At 42.8% G+C, this 25,555-nt stretch overlaps 1 protein-coding gene across 2 annotated transcripts in view; it reads right to left on the bottom strand.

Annotated features, from left to right (window-relative positions):
* Positions 1-12,784: 12,784 nt before the first annotated feature.
* slc22a31 (solute carrier family 22 member 31) overlaps positions 12,785-25,555 on the bottom strand; it is a 59,953-nt gene continuing 47,182 nt past the window's right edge. For both annotated transcript variants that reach the window (XM_072279753.1, XM_072279754.1), the window contains exon 9: positions 12,785-14,550. In XM_072279753.1, the coding sequence (XP_072135854.1) occupies positions 14,151-14,550 (400 nt within the window). In that variant the 3' untranslated portion in view covers positions 12,785-14,150. The remainder of the gene's footprint in view (positions 14,551-25,555) is intronic.

Genomic DNA, 25,555 nt, shown 5'->3' with positions numbered 1-25,555 from the left:
AGAAGAAGCATTTCAGAGTTGTATACTTTGCTAATAAATGAACCTTTGAACTGACCCTTCGGTCCCAGTGAACTGCACCGCCAAGCAACTCACCTATTTAACACTAGCCTAATCACAGGACGGTTTACCATGACCAATTGACCTAATACTTTATGTTTGTTTTTCACCTTGAATGTGATTCTAGAACTGGAGGAGCCTGTAAGTGTCTTTGGACTGTGAGAGGAAACCAGAGCACCGAGAGGAAACCCACGCATTCATAGGGCAGATGGACAAACTCCTTACCAAGGATGCCGAAATTGTACTTCGAGCTCCAATGTTGCGGGCTGTAATAGTGTCATGCTAACTGTTGCACTACCATGTTGCCCTAATTAATTTGGTTCATCAGTGTTAGTATTATTTCTTTGTCATTGGCAGGGCCAATTCGTCCACAGAACTGCTAAACTGGTACTTTCAGTACATGCAACACACATAGGAGTTGCTGGTGAACGCAGCAGGCCAGGCAGCATCTCTAGGAAGAGGTGCAGTTGATGTTTCAGGCCGACGTTTCAGTCCTGACGAAGGGTCTCGGCCTGAAACGTCGACTGCACCTCTTCCTAGAGATGCTGCCTGGCCTGCTGCGTTCACCAGCAACTCCTATGTGTGTTGCTTGAATTTCCAGCATCTGCAGAATTCCTGTTGATTGCACTTTCAGTACATGTATGAATTCTTAAGGAAAACTAAAATAGGCTTCACTTCAGTTGCTAGGGTAATCAGCGTAGCAATTTACCAGTGTATTAATAAATACAGAAACAAAAATTATAGCTGTTGTCAGAAACTAATGCAGAGTCAGAAATGTTTGGTTCACTTGTAATATGGGGGAAGGAGAAAGAGTGCTTAGGACATGAAAAGGATTATGACAAAGTATTTCAGTTTCAGGCTGGCAGGCTAGTACTACTGAGGTAAAACGAGCTTTAGCATTGGGACCCCAGTTACTTATGATCTGCATTAATGTCAAAGATTAAGAAATGGAATATATTGCAACCAAGTTTCTATTAGTATTTTAACTTGTTGGAGAGTCAGCCATGAGGAGGTCACAAAGCCTTAGAAATTCTTTGGGTGGGAAAGATGTTAAAAATCTGGTTCAGGCTGGACACATAATCTTATAGAATAAGCCCCAAGACTTTGTGTGCTATGGAACAAATTGGTTTACAAGCCTGACTGTCTTTCCACTGCTTGTTCTGCCAATGTAGTTGAGTGGGGGAATGGAGGTACACTGCTGGTTGTCAGGAGAGTTTACTGCAGAAGAAGGCATACAACTGAGTGTTGAGCAAGGTGAGGGATCTTCAACCCGTTAGGAAATCAGACCCAAGGGAAACGTAGTCAAAGATTGTTGGTGGGGTACTTGAGGGAGAGTTGTACAGGAAGGTAGGTTTTTAAGCATATTCTATAGTAGTCCTAAACAGAAATATTTAATGATTCCCTTCAGAACTGCACACAAAGAGTTGCCACTCTCCCACAACATCTTAACGCTACATTGTTATGGACTGGGGCCTGCTCATTGAGGTCCTGTTTAAATCCTATAAAAGTAGGTCTCACGTTAATTGGCCTAAGCTATCCACGTGCTACTCATGTGCAGTTACATTTTGCAGAAGTGAGGGGCAAGTACATGTAGCCCCCCCCACTCTCAGGGTCGCTTGGCTCGCTGTCGTCTAGGGAAACAGCCTCGGCCCCGCCAAACTGGGTAATTCGTTTGTGTGGATTCTGTGTGAGGTACCCCACCCCGCCCAAATAACAGACAATACACCAGATGCAATTAAATGATTTACAGTTTATAGATATTACTGGAACTATATAATTAAAAGAGAGTAAAATATAAAAGGAAAATAAAAGGCGCCACGCTTATCAAAGTTCAATCTCTTAGTGCACAGAAACCGTTGGAGCTCAAGGACCTTCTTATTCACCCTGCGACCCCCTCGGACCACCTCGACCGGCCGCCTGGGACCAACAACGGTGGTCGACCAGACGCTCCACACGAGTCCGTCTCCGTCTCCTCGCCGAACGTCCCGCTCGGGGTCCGACCCCGTTAGCGGACTCACAGCACCTGGTCCATCCTCTGTCTCGCTCTCCCGCCTTCTGCCCCAAAACCCTGCGCATACAGTATCTTCAAATACACCAAAACCATAACAACTATCCCAATTGGTTAATAGCACCCTCTTATCACCCTCTAAACCATAATAAGCTGCTAGCGCAAACTTTCTCAGCGTTAAAGCACAACAAAGCCGCATTCCCCAGATTAACATAACAAAAACGTCATTTTAATTAGCCTCCGCAGTAACATAAAAATCGAAACCAACTTACATACATATTGTTTGTGTGTATCTAGATAACTCCGTTCTTTAGGTTAGTGGACTTTAATGAAATTAAAACGTATGGAATCAGCCTAAAGGCAAAGGATTAATTACAAACTTACTGAGTAGCAGAGTAATGTCAAAGGACCATTGGCATACTCCAGCTGTGATCTATCTTTTTGTCTGAGATTGGTGCACAGAGCCCAGAGTGAACTTATTATCCACAACCACCCTATGAAATTCCTTCACAATTTAAAAAATCTTTCATGAGTTTGTTATGATACGCACCCAAACACGCCAGCTTCTAGGGTTTAGATGCTTTAATTCTTCAGAATATGGCAGCTGGCGTGGTCACGTTAAAGATTCAGGACTGTCCTGCTAATTGGTAATCATGTTTTGGGGGCCAAGAACTGAGGATTTAAAGAGCATCTGAACAGAGCCTCAGCGCTCAGTCGTAATCCCAACCAGAGATATTGTCTACACAACCACAAAATAACCTGCAGATGCTGGGATCAAAGCAACACTCACAACGCGCTGGAGGAACTCAGCAGGTCGGGCAGCATCCGTGGAAACAATGAGTCGATGTTTCGGGCCGGAACCCTTCGTCAGGACTGAAGAGGGAACGGGCAGAGACCCTATAAAGAAAGTGGGGGGAGGGTGGGAAGGAGAAGGCTGGTAGGTTCAGTTGAAACACCAGTAATTTGAAAGACAAAGGGGCGGGGGAGGGGAAGCAGGGAGGTGATAGAAACATAGAAACATAGAAAATAGGTGCAGGAGTAGGCCATTCGGCCCTTCGAGCCTGCACCGCCATTTATTATGATCATGGCTGATCATCCAACTCAGAACCCCGCCCCAGCCTTCCCTCCATACCCCCTGACCCCCGTAGCCACAAGGGCCATATCTAACTCCCTCTTAAATATAGCCAATGAACTGGCCTCAACTGTTTCCTGTGGCATCAGAGAATTCCACAGATTCACCACTCTCTGTGTGAAGAAGTTTTTCCTAATCTCGGTCCTAAAAGGCTTCTCCTTTATCCTCAAACTGTGGCCCCTCGTTCTGGACTTCCCCAACATCGGGAACAATCTTCCTGCATCTAGCCTGTCCAATCCCTTTAGGATCTTATACGTTTCAATCAGATCCCCCCTCAATCTTCTAAATTCCAACGAGTACAAGCCCAGTTCATCCAGTCTTTCTTCATATGAAAGTCCTGCCATCCCAGGAATCAATCTGGTGAACCTTCTTTGTACTCCCTCTATGGCAAGGACAATGGGTAGTAGAAGGAGGCGGAACCATAAGGGAGGTGATAGGCAGCTGGGGGATGGGGCAGAGTGAAATAGGGATAGAGGAAGAGAGGGGGAGGGAATTACTGGAAGTTGGAGAATTCTATGTTCATACCAAGGGGCTGGAGACTACCTAGACAGTATATGAGGTGTTGCTCCTCTAACCTGAGTTTAGCCTCATCATGGCAGTAGAGGAGGCCATGCATGGACATATCTGAATGGAAATGCGAAGCAGAGTTGAAGTGGGTGGCTACCGGGAGATCCTGTCTGTTGTGGCGGATGGAGCGGAGGTGCTCGACGAAGCAGTCCCCCAATCTGCGTCGGGTTTCACCGATGTAGAAGAGGCACCGGATGCAATAGATGACCCCAACAGACTCAGAAGTGAAGTGTTGCCTCACTTGGAAGGACTGTTTGGGGTTCTGCCTCCTTCTACTACCCATTGTTTTCCTGCCTATCACCTCCCTGCTTCCCCTCCCCCACCTCTTTGTCTTTCAAATTACTGGTTTTTCAACTGAACCTACCAGCCTTCTCCTTCCAGTCCTCCCCCACCTTCTTTATAGGGCCTCTGCCCCTTCCCTCTTCAGTCCTGATGAAGAGTTCCGGCCCAAAAAGTCGACTCGTCGTTTCCACGGACGCTGCCCGACCTGCTGAGTTCCTCCAGTGTGTTGAGAGTGTTGCAGAGATATTGTCTAGTGTTTTGTTTTGTGCTCAGTTCTCAATCCAGCCTTATTCCGTGTCGCAGTCCTAGCCTCGGGTACTCCAGCAATTGGGTCCAAACCACCCTCATCAAGGACTTTTAATCACAGTATGATTGAGCCAGTATCGACCCAGCAGGGTATCAGAGTCTTTCACTGGCTGTGACCAGCCACAGCCAAGCTACTTCCAGACTGAGTCTGGAGATTCATGACCTCCAGGTAGCTGTTTGTCAACTTTTGCAGGGAGGAAGCCAGAGCCAGTTGGTCGCTTTGTGGAACAGTACATCTTTCAACTCCGGAGAGATTCGAAGGTGACCCCAGGCTCTTGCCACAGCTTCCTCACTCAATGCTCATTAGTATTCGAACTCCAGCCGTCCCGGTTCCCTTTGGAGTGTGGAAAGGTGGCCTTCGTTATCTCCCTTCTGACTGGAAGAGCCCTGGCCTGGGCCACCGCGCATTGGGAACACAGGTCGGAGGTTTGCTCGGATCCAGAGGAATCCATGGCCCCAGGAGGAAGGTGTTCCATCATCCTGCTGGAGCCGACCGAGCCTCACTCTGACTGATGACAGGGCGGATGGTCAGTGGCTGACTACACCCTCCAGTTTCGGACATTGGTCCAAGAGAGTGGTTGGAATTGGGAAGTCTCGGCCACTCTATACCGCCATGGACTCCGAACTGAAAGATGCCCTCATCTTGAGAAAGCTAGCAGAGGACTTAAAGAGGATCAACCAATCCATTCGCCTCGAGAATTGTCTGGAAGAACAGACATGGGACTACATCAAGAGGTCGAAGAGGGTTAGCCCGAGCCTGACCTCAACACATCATAGTTCTACCCCTTCCCAATCTCGGACCACGATTAGTCTGTCTGCAGCTCAGGATCATGTTGAGCCCATGCAAATCAGCTGCATGAGAGATTCCAGCATCGGAGGTCAGATTGCTGCTATTACTGCAGGGAAGGAGGAGGTCACCTGCGGGCCGAATGTCCAGTGTCAGGAGGACAGCCACCAGTTCCAACTTCACAGTTTGGTGTCACACTGAGGGCGGTGATCTCCTGGGGTATGAATCAGTGAGAGGTGAATGCTTTTTTGTACTCTGGGGCAGCTGGAAATTTCCTGAACTTGGGGACTGCTTGTTGGCTCAACATACCACTGCAGGATTTGAGCAAGCCCACGCCTGCAACTGCCCTGGATGACCACCCACTTGGTTCTGGGCAGATCGGCAGCAGACATTGGTCCTGCAAATGATGATAGAGGATCATGCGGAGGACATTATTTTCTATATCATTGTGTCTTCTCACATACCCCTGATCCTCGGGCACCCTTGACTATCCCAGCCCAATCCTTCTGTGAACTGGAAGGAAGGGTGGATCATTGCTTGGTCCAGTCGTTGCAAGAAGATATGTTTTTGGCTTGGTGTTCACACCTCCAGACTCTCCTGAAATCTGTGGGTGACGAGGGGGCAGACTTCCGTTCGAGATAACCTGGAGCCTTCAGGAAACCCAGTCCTGCCTTCAAGGGTAGACAAGGCAGCTCCAGCCAACAGACCCATGCAAATTCCCTGTCTGGTTCATAGTGTGCTGGAACTAGATCTCGAGTTCAGAAGCAAGCCAGTGAGGTGCCCACGCAGTCTGGAACTCCAGCAGCTAAGCCTAAAGGCTCAAGTTGCCAGGTCCCATCTAAGGGGAAGGCTCCAAAATGTACCAGGGGCACTAGAACCATTTGTTGTGCTTTGCAGCTGATGTCTGAGGACACAGACAAGGATTTGGACTGTGATTTGGCCTCTGTTTTCACTAAAGAGACTTGTGAACCTATGCAGGAGACTTTGAGGTCTACCTAATCACCCCCACTACCTAAGGAACCTCAGGAGTTGTCCTTGTTGGAAGATTCTGGGGTAACTGCAGCATCCAAGCAGGTAGAAATCCTTTCACCTACAAAGATTTGGAAGAGGTTTCCAGCAAGAGAAAGGCCTCAATTCTTCCACCGCATCAACCCTATGACTTTTGCTATGGATCTACTACTTGGTACTTGTCCTCCACAGGGTTGATTATATGCACTCTCAGACCTTGAGAGAAGCGCAATGGAGGAGTATCTATATAAAGGAGGCTCTTGCCTTAGGATTCATTCCGCCCGCCACCTCTCCAGCCCATGCAGGCTTCTTCATACAGAAAAGGTACGGGAGCCTGCAACCATGCATTGACTATAAAGGGCTGAATCACATAACAGACAAAAATTGTTACCCTCTCCCACTCATGAACACTACCTTTGAGATTCTCCAAGGGGCACGAGTATTCTTGAAGCTAGACTTGCCGAGTGTGTACAATCTAGTTTGCATAAAGGAGAGAGACGACTGCTGCTTGGCCTGCTGATCTCCTCCAGTATTTTGTCTGTGTTGCTTGGATTTCCAGCCTCTGCAGATCTCCTCCTGTTTATGTTAAGTGGAAGATGGCAATCAACACACCAACAGGGCACTATGAGTGTCTGGTCATGCCCTTCAGCCTTGTGAAGATGCCAGCTGTCAGATGTCGAAATTTCATGTAACCACTGTTTCATTTTTGTGTTTCACCATTTCTAATGGCAATCTGGCAGTCAGAGATTTGCCAACCACCATCCAGTGTGAAACAAGGCCTGGGATTTACCAAGAGTTCATCAGAAACTCCAGTTTAGTGGCACCTCTGCTGACAGCACTAACCAAGGGATCCATAGGCCCTTTTGTTTGGACTACTGAAGCGGAGGCTGCTTTCATAGGGGTCAAATAGTGGTTCATAACAGCTCCCATTTTGGTTGCACCTAATCTGGACCTTCCCTTCATCATGGAGGTGGACACCTCAGATTCTGGTGTGGGTGCAGTGTTGTCTCAATGGACATCTTCGGACAGTAAACTGCACCCATGTGCATTCTTTTCCAGGTGGCTACCCTGGCAGAGGTGAACTACAACATTGGAAATGGAGAGCTGCTCATGGTCACGTTGGCTCTGGAGGAATGGCGTCATTGGCTTAGGGGGGCCAAGAACCTTTTCATCATATGGACAGACTGTAAGAACCTGGTTTATATTCAGGCGGCCAAGAGACTGAGTTCCAGGTAGGCCAGATAATCTCTTTTCTTTAACCACTTTAATTTTGTCCTGAACTTTCGACCAGGGTCAAAGAACCAGAAGCCAGATTCCTCGTCAACTAACCCAAACAAGAGGAGCAGCCTACCACTATTTGTTTTGGGCGCCAAGAATTGAAGATTTAAAGAGCACCTGAATGGACACTCAGTGCCCAATCGTAAGCACAACCAGAAATATTGTCTCGTGTTTTGTTTTGTGCTCAGTTCTTGATCCAGTTTTATTCTGTGTCTCAATCCTAGCCTCAGATACTCCAGCATTTGGGTCCAAACTATCCTTGTCAAGGACTTTCATCACACCTGCCCTTATTCTATAGGGTTACAGTTTGAGTTATTGTCAACGAACATTGTAGAAAATTACAGCATAAAAACAGGCTATTTTAACTTTTCAGTTCTTGGTGCAGAGCCTTAAACTGAAGAAATTTCGGAGCTCATTTTATAGCTTCTATGTGTGATGAGACAGTTTGTCTTTACCACTGAGTGATGTGTTGAATTTCCCCTGCATTTCCTCCCCTTAGTTTCCTTCCTGCTCTTCTACCTTTTTAAGATGTTGGCTTCTCTGTAAAGGAAAGCAGGTTTTTCCTGCTCTCTCTATCTGGGCTCTTAAACTTTATGGACGACTTGAAAACTACAAAGCAATGTAATAAGAGTAGGACCTCCACAATTCACTGTAAAGAGAGTGTAAGCAGACGATAGCAAGAGGCAAAACCTGAGAACGTAAAGACCAGTATTCCCTCTGTAAATATCACAGCCTTTCTCTCAATTCACTCCTTAGAACCTACCTCTCTTACACTTGTGCCACTTGTCCTAATGTGTTTACTGACTTGAACAGATTCAAATGTACATAGAACAATATAAACAGTGGATGATGCTTACACAAATACCTAATTTTATGTTAGTATCTATTTTCTTATGATGCAAGTTAATCCTGTAACAAAAATCTCACGACATTTCACAATTACCAGCTGAAGTTTGATCCCAAGCCACACATGGGTTTATTGCAACAACCAAAAACTTAAGATCTTAAGGAACAGAAGTTGGCCATCCAGCTTCCTGCTTATTCACCACCATCCACTTCAGCACAATATTTTGACAATAATCCCAAATCCAGTCTATTTCCTTAATCAATTTATCTTGATTGTGCTCAGCTTAGTCTCCACACCCTCTTGGGCAGTGAATTTTCAAAGAATCTTGAATGACCCACAGCTTATTCTGAGACTATGACCAGACATCTAAAAACTTGACAAACTTCTACAGATGTGCAGTGGAGAGTGTATTGACTGGCTATATCACAGCCTGGTATGGAAACACAAGTGCCTTAGAACAGAAAATCCTACAAAAGGTAGTGAATGTGGCCTGGTACATTACAGATAAAGCCCTTCCAAGCATTGGGCATATCTCAATTCAGGTTGGAAAAATCAGAAAGGGAAATGAATCAATCATGAAAGAGTCAGTTTTAGAATCAAAATGGAAAGGCCAAGTCAAACCATAGTATGGCTGATATGTATCTCTGAGATCAAAACAGTAATGAGGATAGGGAGATTAATGAGGAAAATCTAGCCAATAAACTCATGAAGTTATGGCTTAGTCCCAGAAATTCATTAGCATAATTGTGGTAGAATGAGAGAGAACTTGGATTCAAGAATAGATGTTAAATGGGGAAACCCATTAAACTTTGTGTGATGAACAGAGTATTTGTATGAATGGAGTGTTTCATAAATGAGTAGTTTATTGAGGCATAGGTTCACAATTCTGTCAGAAAAATTAACCCTTTCCACTGACAGCTCTTTCATACTGTGGATATAAGGATAGAATTTTTTCTGGGAAAACTTAAACTTTAGCAAAATCTGCCAGTGTGGTAATATTTATTTCTAGTTTTAAAACAGGGAAAAACAGTATTGATATTTCAGAGCAGATTGGTACATTTATCCATTATTAGTCTGATTTCAAAGTTTGAATCAGGAGAGGTAAAAGAGGATTGTTCTCAGAGAAATCTGAGCAGCTTATATAATGGGGCAATTAGAGGAGGAAATCATGATATGAATCTTAACAAACATCCTGCTATAATAGGTTTTAGGGATATGATAGTGGAAGCATCAATGACAGAGTGTAGCTGGTTGGTGGTGGAGGGAACAGCTAATAGTGTGACCTCATCTTGTCTACAATGAAAGAATGCACTCCATGGTTTTGATGAAGCAACCAAGTGTATAATGGAAGCTGTACACCGGTCATGGGACTAACATCGTCTGCATATATGGAACAGGAAAATTATTGTGAAACTATTTCTGCTGTGGAGGAATGCAATATCCTCCAAGCAAAAATACTTCATGATTTGGCACCACTTTATTAAGAAATAGGATAAATGGAATTAATGGGCACACTTTGACAAGAAGAGGTAGTTTTTAATGTTGGAGAAAATTTTTTAAAACTTAGAAGTTATGCAAATCCTCTTTCCTTCCTGTACTCTCTTACCAAAACATTCAATACAGTTTAAACAAGTATGATATTGGATACAGAAGCTTTATGACTTTTTGAAGCATCCAGGTGTCAAAGCATAGCAGGTTTTTAAACTTAAAATTCTTGGTGAGATAAGGGATTGGTAAATGAATAAATATGCATCCCTGGTTAAGGATTATATGCCATGATTTGATCATATTACACTTAATATTAGAATTTATCCTATTACTAAAATGGTTGTTCATTAACCATCTCCAAGTAGAAGAATGGATAGTGTTCATTCTAAAAGGTACATCTTTCACCAGTTGTCAGTAGTGTGATTCTAACATTGAATGCTGAACATTCATGCAATCTTGTTAAAAAGGCTTGCTGCAAAATGAAGGCTGGCAATGATTTGGTGATGAACAGTATATATCTCATTCCTACCAAAAGTTTCTGTTTGTTTTTGGACTTGTCAATGCAACACAGATGAACTAAACATGCAAGTAATATTGGTTAATTCAGGTTAATGTTACTTTGGATGTGTCAGGTCATGGGTTCTATATCAATTCACCATCCTTACAATAGATTCACTTGTTTTCTTCTCTGTAGAACAGAATACAAATTATGGAATATACACACCCTCTTTGCACTGACTGAAATTCAATATGTACTTTTAATGGACAACCAAAATGACACAGTAAGTTTTGCTTTCAGAAGGTGCTTTCACACGCTTATTTCAGATTTCCAACATCAGCAATAAATTGTTTTTTTTGTTCAGAATCAGGTTTAAAATCACCAGCATGAGGGGAAGAAGCTGTTCCTGACTCACTGAGTGTGAGCCTTCAGACTTCTGTACCTCCTTCCTGATGGCAACTGTGATAAGAGGGTATGTCCTGGGTGATGGGGGTCCTTAATAATGGATGCTACTTTTCTGAGGCACCAGTCTTGAAGAGGTCTTGGATACTACGGAGGCTAGTACCCATAATGGAGCTAATTTTACAATTTTCTGTGGCTTCTTTCAATCCTGTGCAGTAACCCCACCCCACCAGACCGTAATGTAGCTTGCCAAAATGCTCTCCACAGTACATCTGTAGAAATTTGAGTGTTTTAGGTAACACACCAAATCTCCTCAAACTTTTAGTGAAATATAGTCACTGTCTTGACTTCTTTATAGCTGCATCAATATGTTGGGACCAGGTTAGATCCTCAGAAATATTGACACCTAGGAACCTGAAATTGCTCACACTCTCCACTTCTTATCCCTCTTTGAGGATTGGTGTGTGTTCCCTCGTCTTACCCTTTCTGAAGTCCACAATCAGCTCTTTCATCTTACTGATATTAAGTGCGACACCACTCAACTAGCTGGTATATCTCATTCCTGTATACCCTCTTATCTCCATCTGAGATTCTGCCAACAATGGTTGTATCATCAATAAATTTTTAGACAGCATTTGAGCTCACTTGTCTGCTCATCTATTTGTCCAAGATACAATCATCCACCACAAGAGCAACTCAGTTTTGATGACGGAGTTTCTCATAAACTGCATTATTTGAATCAAAATTGCCAATGACTTCAGATGATTAGGTAAGACTATGTTAGAGAACAATGTCTTTTGACCAATAACTTAGAGCTATGGCAGATCCATCTGGCTGGAATGGATGCACTAAGAGCAAAGTAATTGAAACATGTAGCCAATCATGTAGCAACTGTAAAAACAGTTAGTATCTCAGGATGAAGACCCTTCAAATCAGTGCTCCTGTGATAGATGGATTAGTAGGAATGGAGGTTTAATAGCAGAGATCTTTTTAACCATTGAATATCATAAAACATTAAAGTAGGTTTTAATAGGCCACAGAATAGGAAACATTGGACAACTCTCATGAATTAGAGCAGCAGTTCCCAACCCTTTTTATGCCATGGACCAATACCATTAAGCAAGTGGTCTGTAGACCCCAGGCTGGCAACCCATGAATTTGAGGCACTTGTCTTTGGTACATCAAACCCGATAAGAGGTAAGCTTACATGAATAAAGGGCTTTTCATGTCTTCTTTTTACCTTCCATGAAGCTATTTCATAAATGTTGAACCATAAACCACAGTGCAAAACAGCTATATAAGCAGAGTGACAAGATGGATCACTCCAGAATGTGGTTTCATCCATGCATGCTAGACATAGTTAAGCCAGTCAAGAAGATTTTGAATATTGTGGAAATACCATGTGTAGTATGCTGTATCCATTGGTGATGATTTGCAAATAGGCATCTTTGGGGTTTATGGCTAGCTGGCCCTTCGGTAACACATCTGAATGCTATGAAGAAGCATTATCAGTCTGTCTTTTCCTTTAGGACATCATTGAGTGTTCTATAATTAGAATGGGATCATAGGAAATTTCGTATGGTGGTATGAAAATGTTCAAGCATTTGGACAGAATATCCCAATATAATAGAGTATTCTTCACAAGTAAATGAGCAAAGCTCCAGTACGTTCAGTTAAATTTCTTGTAAGTGTGATGCCCAAAATAGAACAGCATTTTAATGAGGTCTAGCCAGAGCATTACTTACTTCTATTATAATATACTGTATGTTAGCTAGCCAAGATTTTTAAAAATGTATTATACTTAAGTCCTACTAAACACAATACCATTCATTTTAGCACTTTCCTTTGCCATCATTAGCTCTCACTATTCTTTTTAAAATACATGAACACACCTGCACTCCCATCTTACTGCTTTCCCAGTTTCCAACATAGAAAATACATCCATATCAGGTCCAAAGTGACCCAACATTTGCCCATGTTGAATATCATCTGCCATAATTTTGCCCACCAACTTATTCCTTTTAGTTATTCTGCAACTTTAATTTTATTACCAAACTTGTATATTCCACTAGACGTTTCTTTACATAAGCAATTCACAAATTGTTTTAATTGAATTAGTATGTTTTATTCTATGTCATGTTAAAGTCAAAACCATAGCTTTCCAATCAGTTTTGTTATACCAGAATTTTACAGGCAAGTGAACAAAAAAGGAATGGAACATCAACCAGCAAACTTTGCCCTTGTGCTAAAAGTACAGGAAGGGGATTCTTTCGAGCTGTAATGGAATATTAGCACCTATCTGTTCAGTAACCCAAAGTATAAACCAAACATTTCAACGTTTCTCTGTAGATATCAAACAAATGAGTGTGCTTGCCCCAGAACCGTTACCCGGAGAGTCTACATTTGATTATCCAGAAGTGCTCTGGTACCATGTGAAAAATAGGGCCAGTATCCAATCAATCCTAACTGCCTGGGCAGCAGAGAAAAACAGCCGTTATATACACAAAAAGCACTGTGAAGATGGTTAATGCAATTTGACTTAAACCTTCAAGTAACTTCTCTTTTTTGATTCTTCACCTGTTCTCTAAACAAGCACAAGACCCTCAAGTTTACTTGAAAATCGAGAATTACTTTAAAAATATAAACTGTTAATTAACAAATAACAAGAATTCCTATAATTATGAATCCTAGCTCTTAACTCCACTGGCAAACATGAAGAACACATTCTGTTGAATTAATTGCTGAAGAAGAACATACATGGAGTGAGAATCTTGAAACATATTTTAACCATGAAAACTGAGCTAGTAAAAACTTAAATCCCAAAAAAAATTACAATAGTTTGCATTTTTGGCTGGTAATTTGATAAATTTATATTACAAATTTTAATTATTAATCCAATCTAAATCAGAACTAATTAAATATACTTTTCCATGTTGTCTTCAATAAATTAGGTAAGTAAAAAAACTGCTTGCAATCAAAAAAATGCCCAATAAGGAGGACAAGGAATTAAATTTCGGGAAACCAAAAGAATTTCAAACATGTCAGCCCGGGTCCAGACACTAAAATGGTTTGCATATTTAGCAACAAAGTATTGTGGTTGATATAAAATGGCTCTTATAATTAGATGAACTGTGGTGTGGGGATGGGGGGGGGCAGCAACTGTGCAATAATCAAAACTTCATTGTCAATATTTGCAACCCTATTTTTACATAATTGACTAAGGATGTACACAACCCAAAGTGCATTCAATATTTATAGTATTAGCCCTGGATCCCAATTTACACTCTCTTCGTGTTATCATACATCTTTAGAAACATCCTTGAGATTGAAATTTAAACTTCAAGAACTGAGCAAGCATATTAATCAGGTTACAAAACTCTCATGTCTTAAGATGTACAAATTTCTGCAATAGATAAATGAAAGTTTACTGTGGTGCAGAATATGCAACAGCAAAGTATTTTACATTTCAACAAGCACCATGAAGATTGGCTAGGCTGCCGATTCTCTGGTCTCCTTGATCACATTTTTGGGACCCTGCAACTGAATAGGAATGTTACGGACCAACATTTTCTTAGTAGCTGTAACAAGATTTGAATAGCTTTCTGGATTATAATTGCTGTGTTGTTTTGAATGTAGCAAAGGAACTCTGTCCTTGTTTTGTGACAGTAACATTGGAGGATGTCTCTGATTTTCACCATCTTTTAAAGATTCTGGTAGTGGTTTCCGTTTGCTGTCCGGAAGCAACATGATGCACAAAACCGAGAGCACTGCAAAAGACGCAAAAACTACATGACGAAGAAAGAAGCCGTGTTTATTGTGGAGATCCATGATTGGAGATGTTGCTTTGCCAACACAGCCTGTTGCCATGATGAGGCCTAAAGTGGCACCTCTGTGAACACAATTTTAAAACGAGAAATGAATTTCTGAAATACAGGCAGCACAATATACACATAGGTTTTAATCATTTTGGAAAATTAGTTAATTTGGCAATATAATAACTGAAAAGAAAGTGGCCCAGAATTGTTACAATATGAAAGCGAATAATCTGTGCTTATAATTATGGCTGAACAGTATAGTTTCTTGAATTGCGGGTGCTAAATATTTTAATTGTGCAGTTCAAATCTAACCAATGATAGATGCTGAAATGACAATAAATGCTAAAACTATTCAGAAGGTTAAGCAGCACTTTTGAAGAGTGAAAATTTTAAAAAGTCAGGTTAATGGCCTGTCATTGTAAGGTTTCAATCTAAAATGTTAACCTAATTTTTCTGCCCACAGATGCTGTCTGAAGTACTGAATATCTGTAGCATTGTGCTCATATTTCAAATTTCTACCACCTGCCCTTACAGTGTTTCAATTATTATTAATCTTCATTACATAACCAAACTAAATTCTGAGAATTACTGTCTAAACAAAAAGCTGCTAAGATATTGACATTGGTCATTTTGGATGAAATAATCTTACCTGTTTAACTCAGGCTTGTTGCCAGGACCATTAAAGTTAAATTTTATGAAGTTCCAAAATTTGAAAAAAATCAATATTCACTTCAACAAATCTATTAATACTTTCTCTTAACACCATTCCACCAAGCTTGTCTGGGAAATATGTGCAACAATCTCCTCCCATGAAATACATTTTTCAAGAAAATGAAACCATTAGCACAATACTTAGATTTGCATACACAAGGCACATAAAAGGCTTTGCACACAATACTTAATTTGCACATACAAGGCACATAAAAGGCTTTACAGAGCAGGCGACAGAGTAGGGAGAGGGAGAGAGTAGGAAGGCTTTTAACTCAATGGGGCTTCAGCAATAACGGGATGAGGTGAGGTAGGTTATCTGTTTAGAATACAGACAGAAAAAATGTGTGTGAGGCCAGTTTTCTGTGCTTGGTGTCAGATGTGGGAGGTCCTGGAGACTCCCAGCCTCCCGGATGGCCACACCTGCACGAAGTGCGTCGAGCTGCAGCTCCCTAGGGACTGTGTTAGGGAACTGGAGATGCAGCTCGATGACCTTCGCCTGGTCAGGAAGAGCGAGGAGGTGATAGAGAGGAGCTATAGGCAGGTAGTCACTCCGGGGCCTGGGGAGACAACTAAGTGGCTAACAGTCAGGGCAAGAAGCAGGTGTTGGAAAGTACCCCAGTGGCTGTCCCCCTTAATAATAAGTACTCCTGTTTGAGTACTGTTGGGGGAGATGGCCTACCTGGGGGAAGCAACAGTGGTCACGCCTCTAGCACAGAGTCTGGCCCTGTGGCTCAGAAGGGTAGGGAAAGGAAGAGGATGGCAGCAGTGATAGGGGACTCTATAGTTAGGGGGTCAGACAGGCGATTCTGTGGATGCAGGAAAGAAACGCGGATGGTAGTTTGCCTCCCAGGGTCCAGGATGTTTCTGATCACGTCCACAATATCTTGAAGTGGGAAGGAGAACAGCCAGAGGTCGTGGTACCTATTGGTACCAACAACATAGGTAGGCAAAGGGAGGAGGTCCTGAAAGCCGACTACAGGGAGTTAGGAAGGAAGTTGAGAAGCAGGACCTCAAAGGTAGTAATCTCGAGATTACTGCCTGTGCCACGTGACAGTGAGTATAGGATTAGAATGAGGTGGAGGATAAATGCGTGGCTGAGGGATTGGAGCAGGGGGCAGGAATTCAGATTTCTGGATCACTGGGACCTCTTCTGGGGCAGGTGTGACCTGTATAAAAAGGACGGGTTGCACTTGAATCTGAGGGGAACCAACATCCTGGTGGGGAGGTTTGCAAAGGCTATTGGGGAAGAGTTTAAACTAGAATTGCTGGGGGGGGCGGGTGGGAACCAAACTGAAGTGACGGAGGAAAGGGAAGTTGGCTCACAAATAGAGAAAGCTTGGAGACAGTGCGAAAGGAAGGATAGGCAGATGACAGAGAAGGAACGCACTCAGACCAATGATTTGAGATGTGTCATTTTTAATAAGAGGAGTATTATGAATAAAGCAGATGGGCTTAGAGCGTGGATCAGCACTTGGAGCTATGATGTTGTGGCTATTACAGAGACTTGGATGGTGCAGGGGCAGGAATGGCTACTTCAAGTGCCAGGCTTTAGATGTTTCAAAAAGGACAGGGAGGGAGGCAAAAGAGGTAGGGGCGATCAGAGATAGTGTCATGACTGCAGAAAAGGAGGAGGTCATGAAGGGATTGTCTACGGGGTCTCTGTGGGTGGAAGTTAGGAATAGGAAGTGGTCAATAACTCTACTGGGTGCTTTTTATAGATCTCCCAATAGTAACAGAGACATCAAGGAGCAGATAGGGAGACAGATTTCGGAAAGGAGTAATAATAACAGGGTTGTTGTGGTGGGAGATTTTAATTTCCCTAATATTGATTGGCATCTCCCTAGAGTGAGGGGTTTAGATGGGGTGGAGTTTGTTAGGTGTGTTCAGGAAGGTTTCTTGACACAATATGTAGATAAGCCTACAAGAGGAAAGGCTGTACTTGATCTGGTATTGGGAAATGAACCTGGTCAGGGGTCAGGTGTCAGGTCTCTCAGTGGGAGAACAATTTGGAGATAGTGATCACAATTCTATCTCCTTTATCATAGCACTGGAAAGGGATAGGAACAGACAAGATAGGGGAACATTTAATTGGATTAAGGGGAAATATGAGGCTATCAGGCAGGAACTTGGAAGCATAAATTGGAAACAGATGTTCTCAGGGAAACGTACGGAAGAAACGTGGCAAATGTTCAGGGGATATTTGCGTGGGGTTCTGCGTAGATACGTTCCAATGAGACAGGGAAAGGATGGTAGGGTACAGGAACTGCGGTGTACAAAGGCTGTTGTAAATCTAGTCAAGAAGAAAAGAAAAGCAAAGCTTACAAAAGGTTCGGAGAGCTAGGTAATGTTAGAGATTTAAAAGATTATAAGGCTAATAGGAAGGAGCTTAAGAAGGAAATTAGGAGAGCCAGAAGGGGCCACGAGAAGGCCTTGGCAGACAGGATCAAGGAAAACCCCAAGGCATTCTACAAGTACACGAAGAGCAAGAGGATAAGACATGACAGAATAGGACCAATCAAGTGTGACAATGGAAAAGTGTGTATGGAACCGGAGGAGATAGCAGAAGTACTTAATGAATACTTTGCTTCAGTATTCACTATGGAAAAGGATCTTGGCGATTGTAAGGATGACTTGCAGTGGACTGAAAAGCGTGAGCATGTAGGTATTAAGAAAGAGGATGTGCTGGAGCTTTTGGAAAGCATCAAGTTGGATAAGTCACTGGAACTGGACGGAATGTACCCCAGGCTACTGTGGGAAGCGAGGGAGAAGATTACTGTGCCTCTGGCGATGATCTTTGCATCATCAATGGGGACAGGAGAGGTTCCGGAGGATTGGAGGGTTGCGGATGTTGTTCCCTTACTCAAGAAAGGGAGTAGGGATAGCCCAGGAAATTATAGACCAGTGAGTCTTACTTCAGTGGTTGGTAAGTTGATGGAGAAGATCCTGAGAGACAGGATTTATGAACATTTGGAGAGGCATGATATGATTAGGAACAGTCAGCATGGCTTTGTCAAAGGCAGGTTGTGCCTTACGAGGCTGATTGAATTTTTTGAGGATTTTTAAAACACATTGATGAAGGTAGAGCCGTAGATGTAGTGTATATAGATTTTAGCAAGGCATTTGATAAGGTACCCCATGCAAGGCTTATTGAGAAAGTAAGGAGGCATGGGTCCAAGGGGACATTGCTTTGTGGATCCAGAACTGGCTTGCCCACAGAAGGCAAAGAGTGGTTGTAGACGGGTCATATTCTGCATGGAGGCCGGTGACCAGTGGTGTGCCTCAGGGATCTGTTCTTGGGACCCCTACTCTTTGTGATTTTTATAAATGACCTGGGTGAGGAAGTGGAGGGATGGGTTAGTAAATTTGCTGATAACGCAAAGGTTGGGGCTGTTGTGGATAGTGTGGAGGGTTGTCAGAGGTTAAAGCGGGACACTGATAGGATGCAAAACTGGGCTGAGAAGCAGCAGATGGAATTCAACCCAGATAAGCGTGATGTAGCTCATTTTGGTAAGTCAAATATACAGGCATCCATTAGTCTCATGAGACCATGGATTTGCGCCTTGGAAAGTTTCCAGGGCACAGGTCTGGGCAAGGATGTATGGAAGACCAGCAGCTGCCCATGCTGTAAGTCTCCCCTCTCAAATATGATGGCAGAATATAGCACTAATGGGAAGACTCTTGGCAGTGTGGAGGATCAGAGGTTTCTTGGGGTCCGAGTCCACAGGACACTCAAAGCTGCTACGCAGGTTGACTCTGTGGTTAAGAAGGCATACAGTGGATTGGCCTTCATCAATCGTTGGATTGAGTTTAAGAGCCAAGAGGTAATGTTGCAGGTACACAGGACCCTGGTTAGACCCCACTTGGAGTACTGTACTCAATTCTGGTTGCCTCACTACAGGAAGTATATGGAAACCATAGAAAGGGTGCAGAGGAGATTTACAAGGATGTTGCCTGGATTGGGGAGCATGCCTTATGAGCAATAGATACAGCTGTGGAAAATTATTAGAGAACAACCTTGGATTATATTAGTCAATTCTATGACAGTTGAAGGACAAATTACAACTCATATAAACCTTGCCAAACTGTTTACTTTGTAAGCCAGCATCACAGGCCTACTTTAAAACAAAGACACTAACTTGTGACCTGTAGAAAGGCCGGTACTGATGGCTAACAGGAACCGATTATTCAGTTGCCCATGCAAGAGAAAAAAAGAGGATAAACAGCAGTTTAGTCTGAGACATTTACCTAGTAGGTTGAACTTAAACCTGGTAACTACTCAGATAAGTAATGGTTTGTGACTAGAATGGTTTAAGTTATTTACAGGTACAGTAATAGTGCTAAAAGTACTTCTGCTACTTGTCAAAGATGAAACAAAGTTATTTGAAAAAGTGATCATCTGTCTGCTTATATAAAAGGAATGTAACGTCTGTAAGTGGCTGGAAAGTTGAAAACTCTGCCTACAATCAACACAATACCAATATTGTCAAACAAGTCAACAACTAATTCAGCTCCGTGAGGTTCCTATCGATTATTACAATAAATTATAAATCCAGGATGTGGAAGCCAGCACACTCCAATAAGGATGACAGTAAGGAAAAGACAGCCTGTGGCACATTATTTCCAAAATATTTGCCTTTGTTCTTCCACCTTGCTACAATTTAATGACAGACTAAAATATTTTAAATAGAGAATATAACAGCACAGTACAGGCCCACAATCTTTTAATCTACTCGAAGATCATCTAACCTTTCCCTCCTATATAGCCCTCCATTTTTAAAAAATCATCCATGTGCCTATCTAAGAGTTTCTTAAATGGCCCTAATATATTTCCTCTACTATTATGTATTGAAACTCCAAAAGCTAATTGAAAGAAAATCACGGGAGCCAGGGATACTTCATTTTACTTTTTTAAGGTGCGCATATATAACATAGTCACATAATGACATCTAACATTCATGTACTTCATACATATAACCCAAATAATGAATTATGTAAATGAAGAATGTTTAATCAAACAATATCATTAGCATTTTACTCAAATATTAAATATACTGCTCTTCCCTGCCATTAAGGAATGCATCCAAATTAAATACATAGAATACTATATAGTATAATACTATATATAGACATCCACAGCACAAATTTTAAATTGTCCCATTCAGACCTGAAGATTTAATCACTGGAGAAGTTCTTACTCCTGTGGAATAACGTCTTTCCTGACAAGGGGATCACTCTGCTTGGTAGGTGAGACTTGTTATTACGAATATCAGGTTCTGGGGCCTCCTCTGTGGTGGTTATAGGAGTTGACTCTGGGACTGCAGGAAGTGGTTCTGTCAGCTCTGGATACCTTACTTCTCTTAACAATTGACGCTGATCTCTTCAACTGATCAATGTGTCGTCTCCAGATGTCATCATGCACAATCTCCATTGTGTAGGAGAGTGGTCCAGTTGTCCTTAATCTTTCCAAGAACCCACTTTTGATCACTTCTGTCGTCCCTCACCAAGACAGCTTGTCCAGGAGTGATACATCAAATCTCCATGTTTGAGAAGCCCTCGGTTTGTCTCAGCTGTTTGTCCTGCATACTCCTGAGCCTACATCCACACTAGACTGGATAATTTTGAAAACGCCAGTTTCGCGTAAAAACGATAGGCATCCACACCAGGCGTTTCTGGAAATACCTCCATCCATATTAAAATGTATATTTGGGCAAATCTCCTACTGGGCATACACAGGACACACAGAAAACAAGCGAAGAGGAAATGGTATACTTGGTGCTCGTTTGTCCAGTTATAGACTAGAAAAACTTAAGGAAATTGCCAAGTGAAAGATTTGGTGTGCGTTTGTCCAGAAACATTTCCTACAGCCATAGTCTCCTCACCGATGAAAGGGACGGCAGCTACAACTAAATGCAATAAGGCTTGTTACTGGGCAAAAGTGAAATTTGCTGTTACCTCATTTGTTTGCCTTTACTTTTGCCATGTCTTTCTGTATTATTCTGCTGTATTTAACATGTGCAATAAAACGAGTTACTGGGCAAAAGTGACAATTGCATCTATTGAACGTTTGCACAAGCAATACATTAATAAAGCACCTTGTTAAATGTATAAGACATGTCTGCATCAGTGTTATCTTGTATTTCCATACAATGTTACATTAGGCTGTTACACATCTATTGTCAGATATTGTTGTTGTGGTGGTGGAGGTTGCGTTCAAGAGAACAATAAAATGCCGCACTGCCACCACCATCTGTTCCGGCACGTCATGACAGCGTTTTTAAAATTAGCCGGTTACCCTGTACACACTACAACGGCCAACCGGCGTTTTCAGATTTAAACACTCTGGAGAGAGTTTTAGAAAAGCTCCATTTTCAGGGGAGGAAAACACCGTTTCAGTGTGGACGGAGGGTCAAAACGAAGAGAAAAAGCTTCGGTTATGGATTTATCCAGTCTAGTGTGGACGTAGCCTAAGATTGGGATTGAGGAATTCAAGCGTGAGCACAAAAGCTGACCCAAGAATAGCATAGCTATTGAGCTGTAGGTTGAGGATTGTGGCACACTGCAAGGTGCAAGAAGCACGTTGGAAAGCTTCTCATTCAGTGTTAGTGCAGTGGGTTCTGCTGACATTGCATTCTTTAGACTCTAAACAAACCTTTCCACCAAGCTACTGCAGCTGGATAGTACTGTGCAGATGTAATATGTCTTATTCCATTCATTATCAGGAATAATCAAAACTGTTCTGCGACAAGCTGTGGTCCATTGTCACTGACCAAGTGTTCTGGAACACCAGTCCTTGAGAAGAGGCTTCTCAATGCATCAACATTGTGTGGGACTGTAGCGCAGACTACTGGGAACACTTCCGACCCCTTTGTAGCTACATCCACTACTAAGAAAACTGTGCCCATAACAAAATCCATATGAATTCTTTGTCAGCGCAATGCAGGCCATTCCCAGGAATGAAGAGGCTTTGCTCTTGGCATCTTCTGGATGTGCTGGCATCCCAAACAGTGCATGGAAAGCTGCTCAATCTGATCTCTCCCAGCCACCAGAAAAAGCTTCAAGCCAGTGATTTAATTTCCACACCTAGATGACTAGCATGTCACTCCTCCAACACTTCAGCTCTCAGCTTGGACGGTACAACAACTTTCAATCAGTAATGAGGGGAAACTCTCTTCCAGCTACTGGTTGAAATGTTTTACACCTCAGACTCAAGGCCTTTGTTGATCCATGAGTAACTTTTCTCTGCAGTAGTAAGGGAATGAGTTAATCAGTCTGATGGCCTGGTGGAAGAAGCTGTCCCAGAGCCTGATGGATCTTTTATGCTGTGGTACCGTTTCCCCGATGGTAGCAGCTGGAACAGTTTGTGGTTGGGGTGACTTGGGTCCCCAATGATCCTATGGGCCCTTTCTACACACTCGTCTTTGTAAACGTGTCGAATCATGGGAAGTTCACAACTACAGATGCGCTGGGCTGTCCGCACCATTCTCTGCAGAATCCTGCGATTAAGGGAGGTACAGTTCCCATCCCACACAGTGATGGAGCCAGTCAGGATACTCTCAATTGTGCCCCTATGGAAAGTTCGTAGGATTTGGGGGCTAATACCAAACTTCTTCAACCATCTGAGGTGAAAGAGGCACTGCTGTACCTTTTTCACCACACAGCTGGTGTGTACAGACCACATGAGGTCCTTGGTGATGTGGATGCTGAGGAACTCAGACCATAAGATATAGGCCATTTGGCCCAACTAGTCTGCTCCGCCATTCAATCATGGGATGATCCAATTCCTCCAGTCATTTGCCTTCACCCCATTAAAGCTGTTTACCCTCTCAACCCCAGATCCATTGATGTCAATAGGGGTTAGCCTGTCTCCATTCCTCCTGTAATCCACAACCAGCTCTTTTGTTTTTGTGACATTGAGGAAGAGGTTGTTTTCTTGACACCATTGTGTCAGAGAGATAACTTTTTCCCTATAGGCCACGTTGTTATTGTTTGAGATTAGACCAATCAATGTAGTGTTGTCGGAAAATTTAATTAGCAGATTAGAGCTATGGGTGGTGACACAGTCATGGGTATACAGGGAGTAAAGGAGAGGACTTAGTACACAGCCCTGAAGGGCTCCTGTGTTGAGAGTCAGAGGGGTGGAGGTGAGGGAGCCCACTCTTACCACCTGCCGGCAATCTGACAGGAAGTCCAGGATCCAGCTGCACAAGGCAGGGTCAAGGCCAAGGTCTCTGAGCTTCCTGTTGAGCCTGGATGGAACTATGGTGTTGAATGCTGAACTATAGTCCAAGAACAGCATTTTCACATAAGCATCCTTCTTCTCCAGATGTGTAAGGATGGTATGTAGAGTAGTGGCTATTGTGTCATCTGTCAATCTGTTGTGTCGGTAGACAAATTGTAGGGGGTCCAGTTTGGGTGGTAGCAAGCTGCAGATATAATCCTTGACTAGCCTCTCAAAACATTTGCTTATTATTGAGGTGAGTGCAACAGGACGCCAGTCGTTCAGGCATGTTACCTTGATCTTTTTTAGCACATGGACGATAATGGATAATTTGAAGCAGGAGGGCACTCTACACTGGGAGGAGGAGAGGTTAAAACTGTCAGTAAACACACCTGCCAGTTGTGCTGTGCACATCCTGAGTACTCGCACTGGGATGCCATCCAGTCCCACAGCCTTGTGACTGTCCACTCGTTGGAAACATCTGCGTACCTCAGCCTCAGAGATGACCAGGTTGCAGGTTGTAGTGGTGGCTTTCCTTGGAAGCTCAGAGCTGGCAACATCGAACTGAGCGTAAACCTGATTGAGCTTATCTGGGAAAGAGGCCGTGATGTTGGTGGCACCACTATGTTTAGCTTTGACGTCTGCAATGGTATGTAACCCTTGCCATAAGTCACACGTGTCAACAATGTCTTGACATTTGAGATGTTCCTTGTCAACCTTACCGGTCACAATGATGTCATCCAGGTAACACTAAGTGTCTGGGCAGCCTTGCAGCACCTTGTCCATACCTTTCTCCCAGAGTGCAGGTACAGATGCTACTCCAAAATTAAGCCTATATAGCAATCAGATCCTTTGTGAGTGTTTATGGTGAGAAATACTTTTGGACTCTTCTTCCATCTCGATTTGTAAGTAGACTTCAGCTAAATCCACTTCGCTGAACCGATTCCCTCCAGAAACGTTTGCAATGATATCATCTATCCTGGGTAGAGAGTATTGATCTACTTTCAATATTGGGTTGATGGTGACCTTAGAATCACCACAGATCCTGACAGATCCATCCTTCTTGGCTACTGGGCCCATGGGCTCCACTTAACCTTGGAAAGAATTCCTTCAGCTTCCATGCAATCTAGCTCACTGGCGACTTTATCATAGATGGTATAAGGAATCATTTGGGCTTTGTAAAACTTGGGTGTGGCATTTTCATTTAACACCATTTTACCCTCAACATGCTTAGTTTTCCAACTACATTCTTGAACACTGCTATGGCATCATACAGTACCTTTCTTGATTTGCTTCCAGTTGACTCTATTGCAGGGGATGTGGCATGCAAATTGTGGCTGGATTTCCAATCAAGTTGGAGTTGTCTTAGCCAATCACTGCCCTTCTGATTTTACCACAGTGTGGTTTGTTGGTTGTTGCATTTCACTGTTACGAATGTCACTCCCATATGAGGTATCTTTTCTCCAGTATAAGTTCTTAGCTGGGTATCTGCAGGCTTCAGTTCATATCTTTGAAATGCCGTTCAAACTCATTTTGTAGAATGATTGAACAGCCGAGCCGGTGTCCAATTCCATTTTAATTAATTTGTCATTCGCTTCTGGTGTAAGCCGAGTATTGCTAGTCTCTTGTTAGTTTCTATATTGTAAATCTTAAGGCTACATAGTCCTGTGTTACTCTCATCATTATCAGATTTTCCATCAACATGCAGATTTATGAAACTGCAATTTGACTTTTTATCTTTTTCCCTTTCCTGTGCAGTCCATTTATTTTTGTCTGATGTACTCTATTATGTGTCCTACTTTGTTGTATTTTCTGCCAAGTTTCACCTTTAAACCTGCACTGTTCTGGTGTGTGCGAGTCCCTGCCACAATGAGGTAACACAATTTGTTCAGCCAGGCAGATTTCTGTTTAGACATTGCAATTTTGTTCACACTCACTTTCATTGCTGACTGCAACTCAATTACGTCCCTTGCTGAGGTTTCCATTGATACAGCGATTTCAGCTGTTCTTTTAAATAGGAGTTGTGCTTTGGTAGGAACCATTTTTAAATGCTTTCTTGTAAGATTCCACAAACTAAACATTATCTCCATGTATCATTAAGCCCATTGCTGAACTGACAATGTTTGGACAACCTCGTTAATTCAGCCATG

This window comes from Mobula birostris, chromosome 15 (genome assembly GCF_030028105.1).
Source record: "Mobula birostris isolate sMobBir1 chromosome 15, sMobBir1.hap1, whole genome shotgun sequence".
Classification (NCBI taxonomy): Eukaryota; Metazoa; Chordata; class Chondrichthyes; order Myliobatiformes; family Myliobatidae; genus Mobula; species Mobula birostris.
Note: the sequence above shows the minus strand (reverse complement) of the source record. Positions and strands in the feature narration are given on the sequence as shown.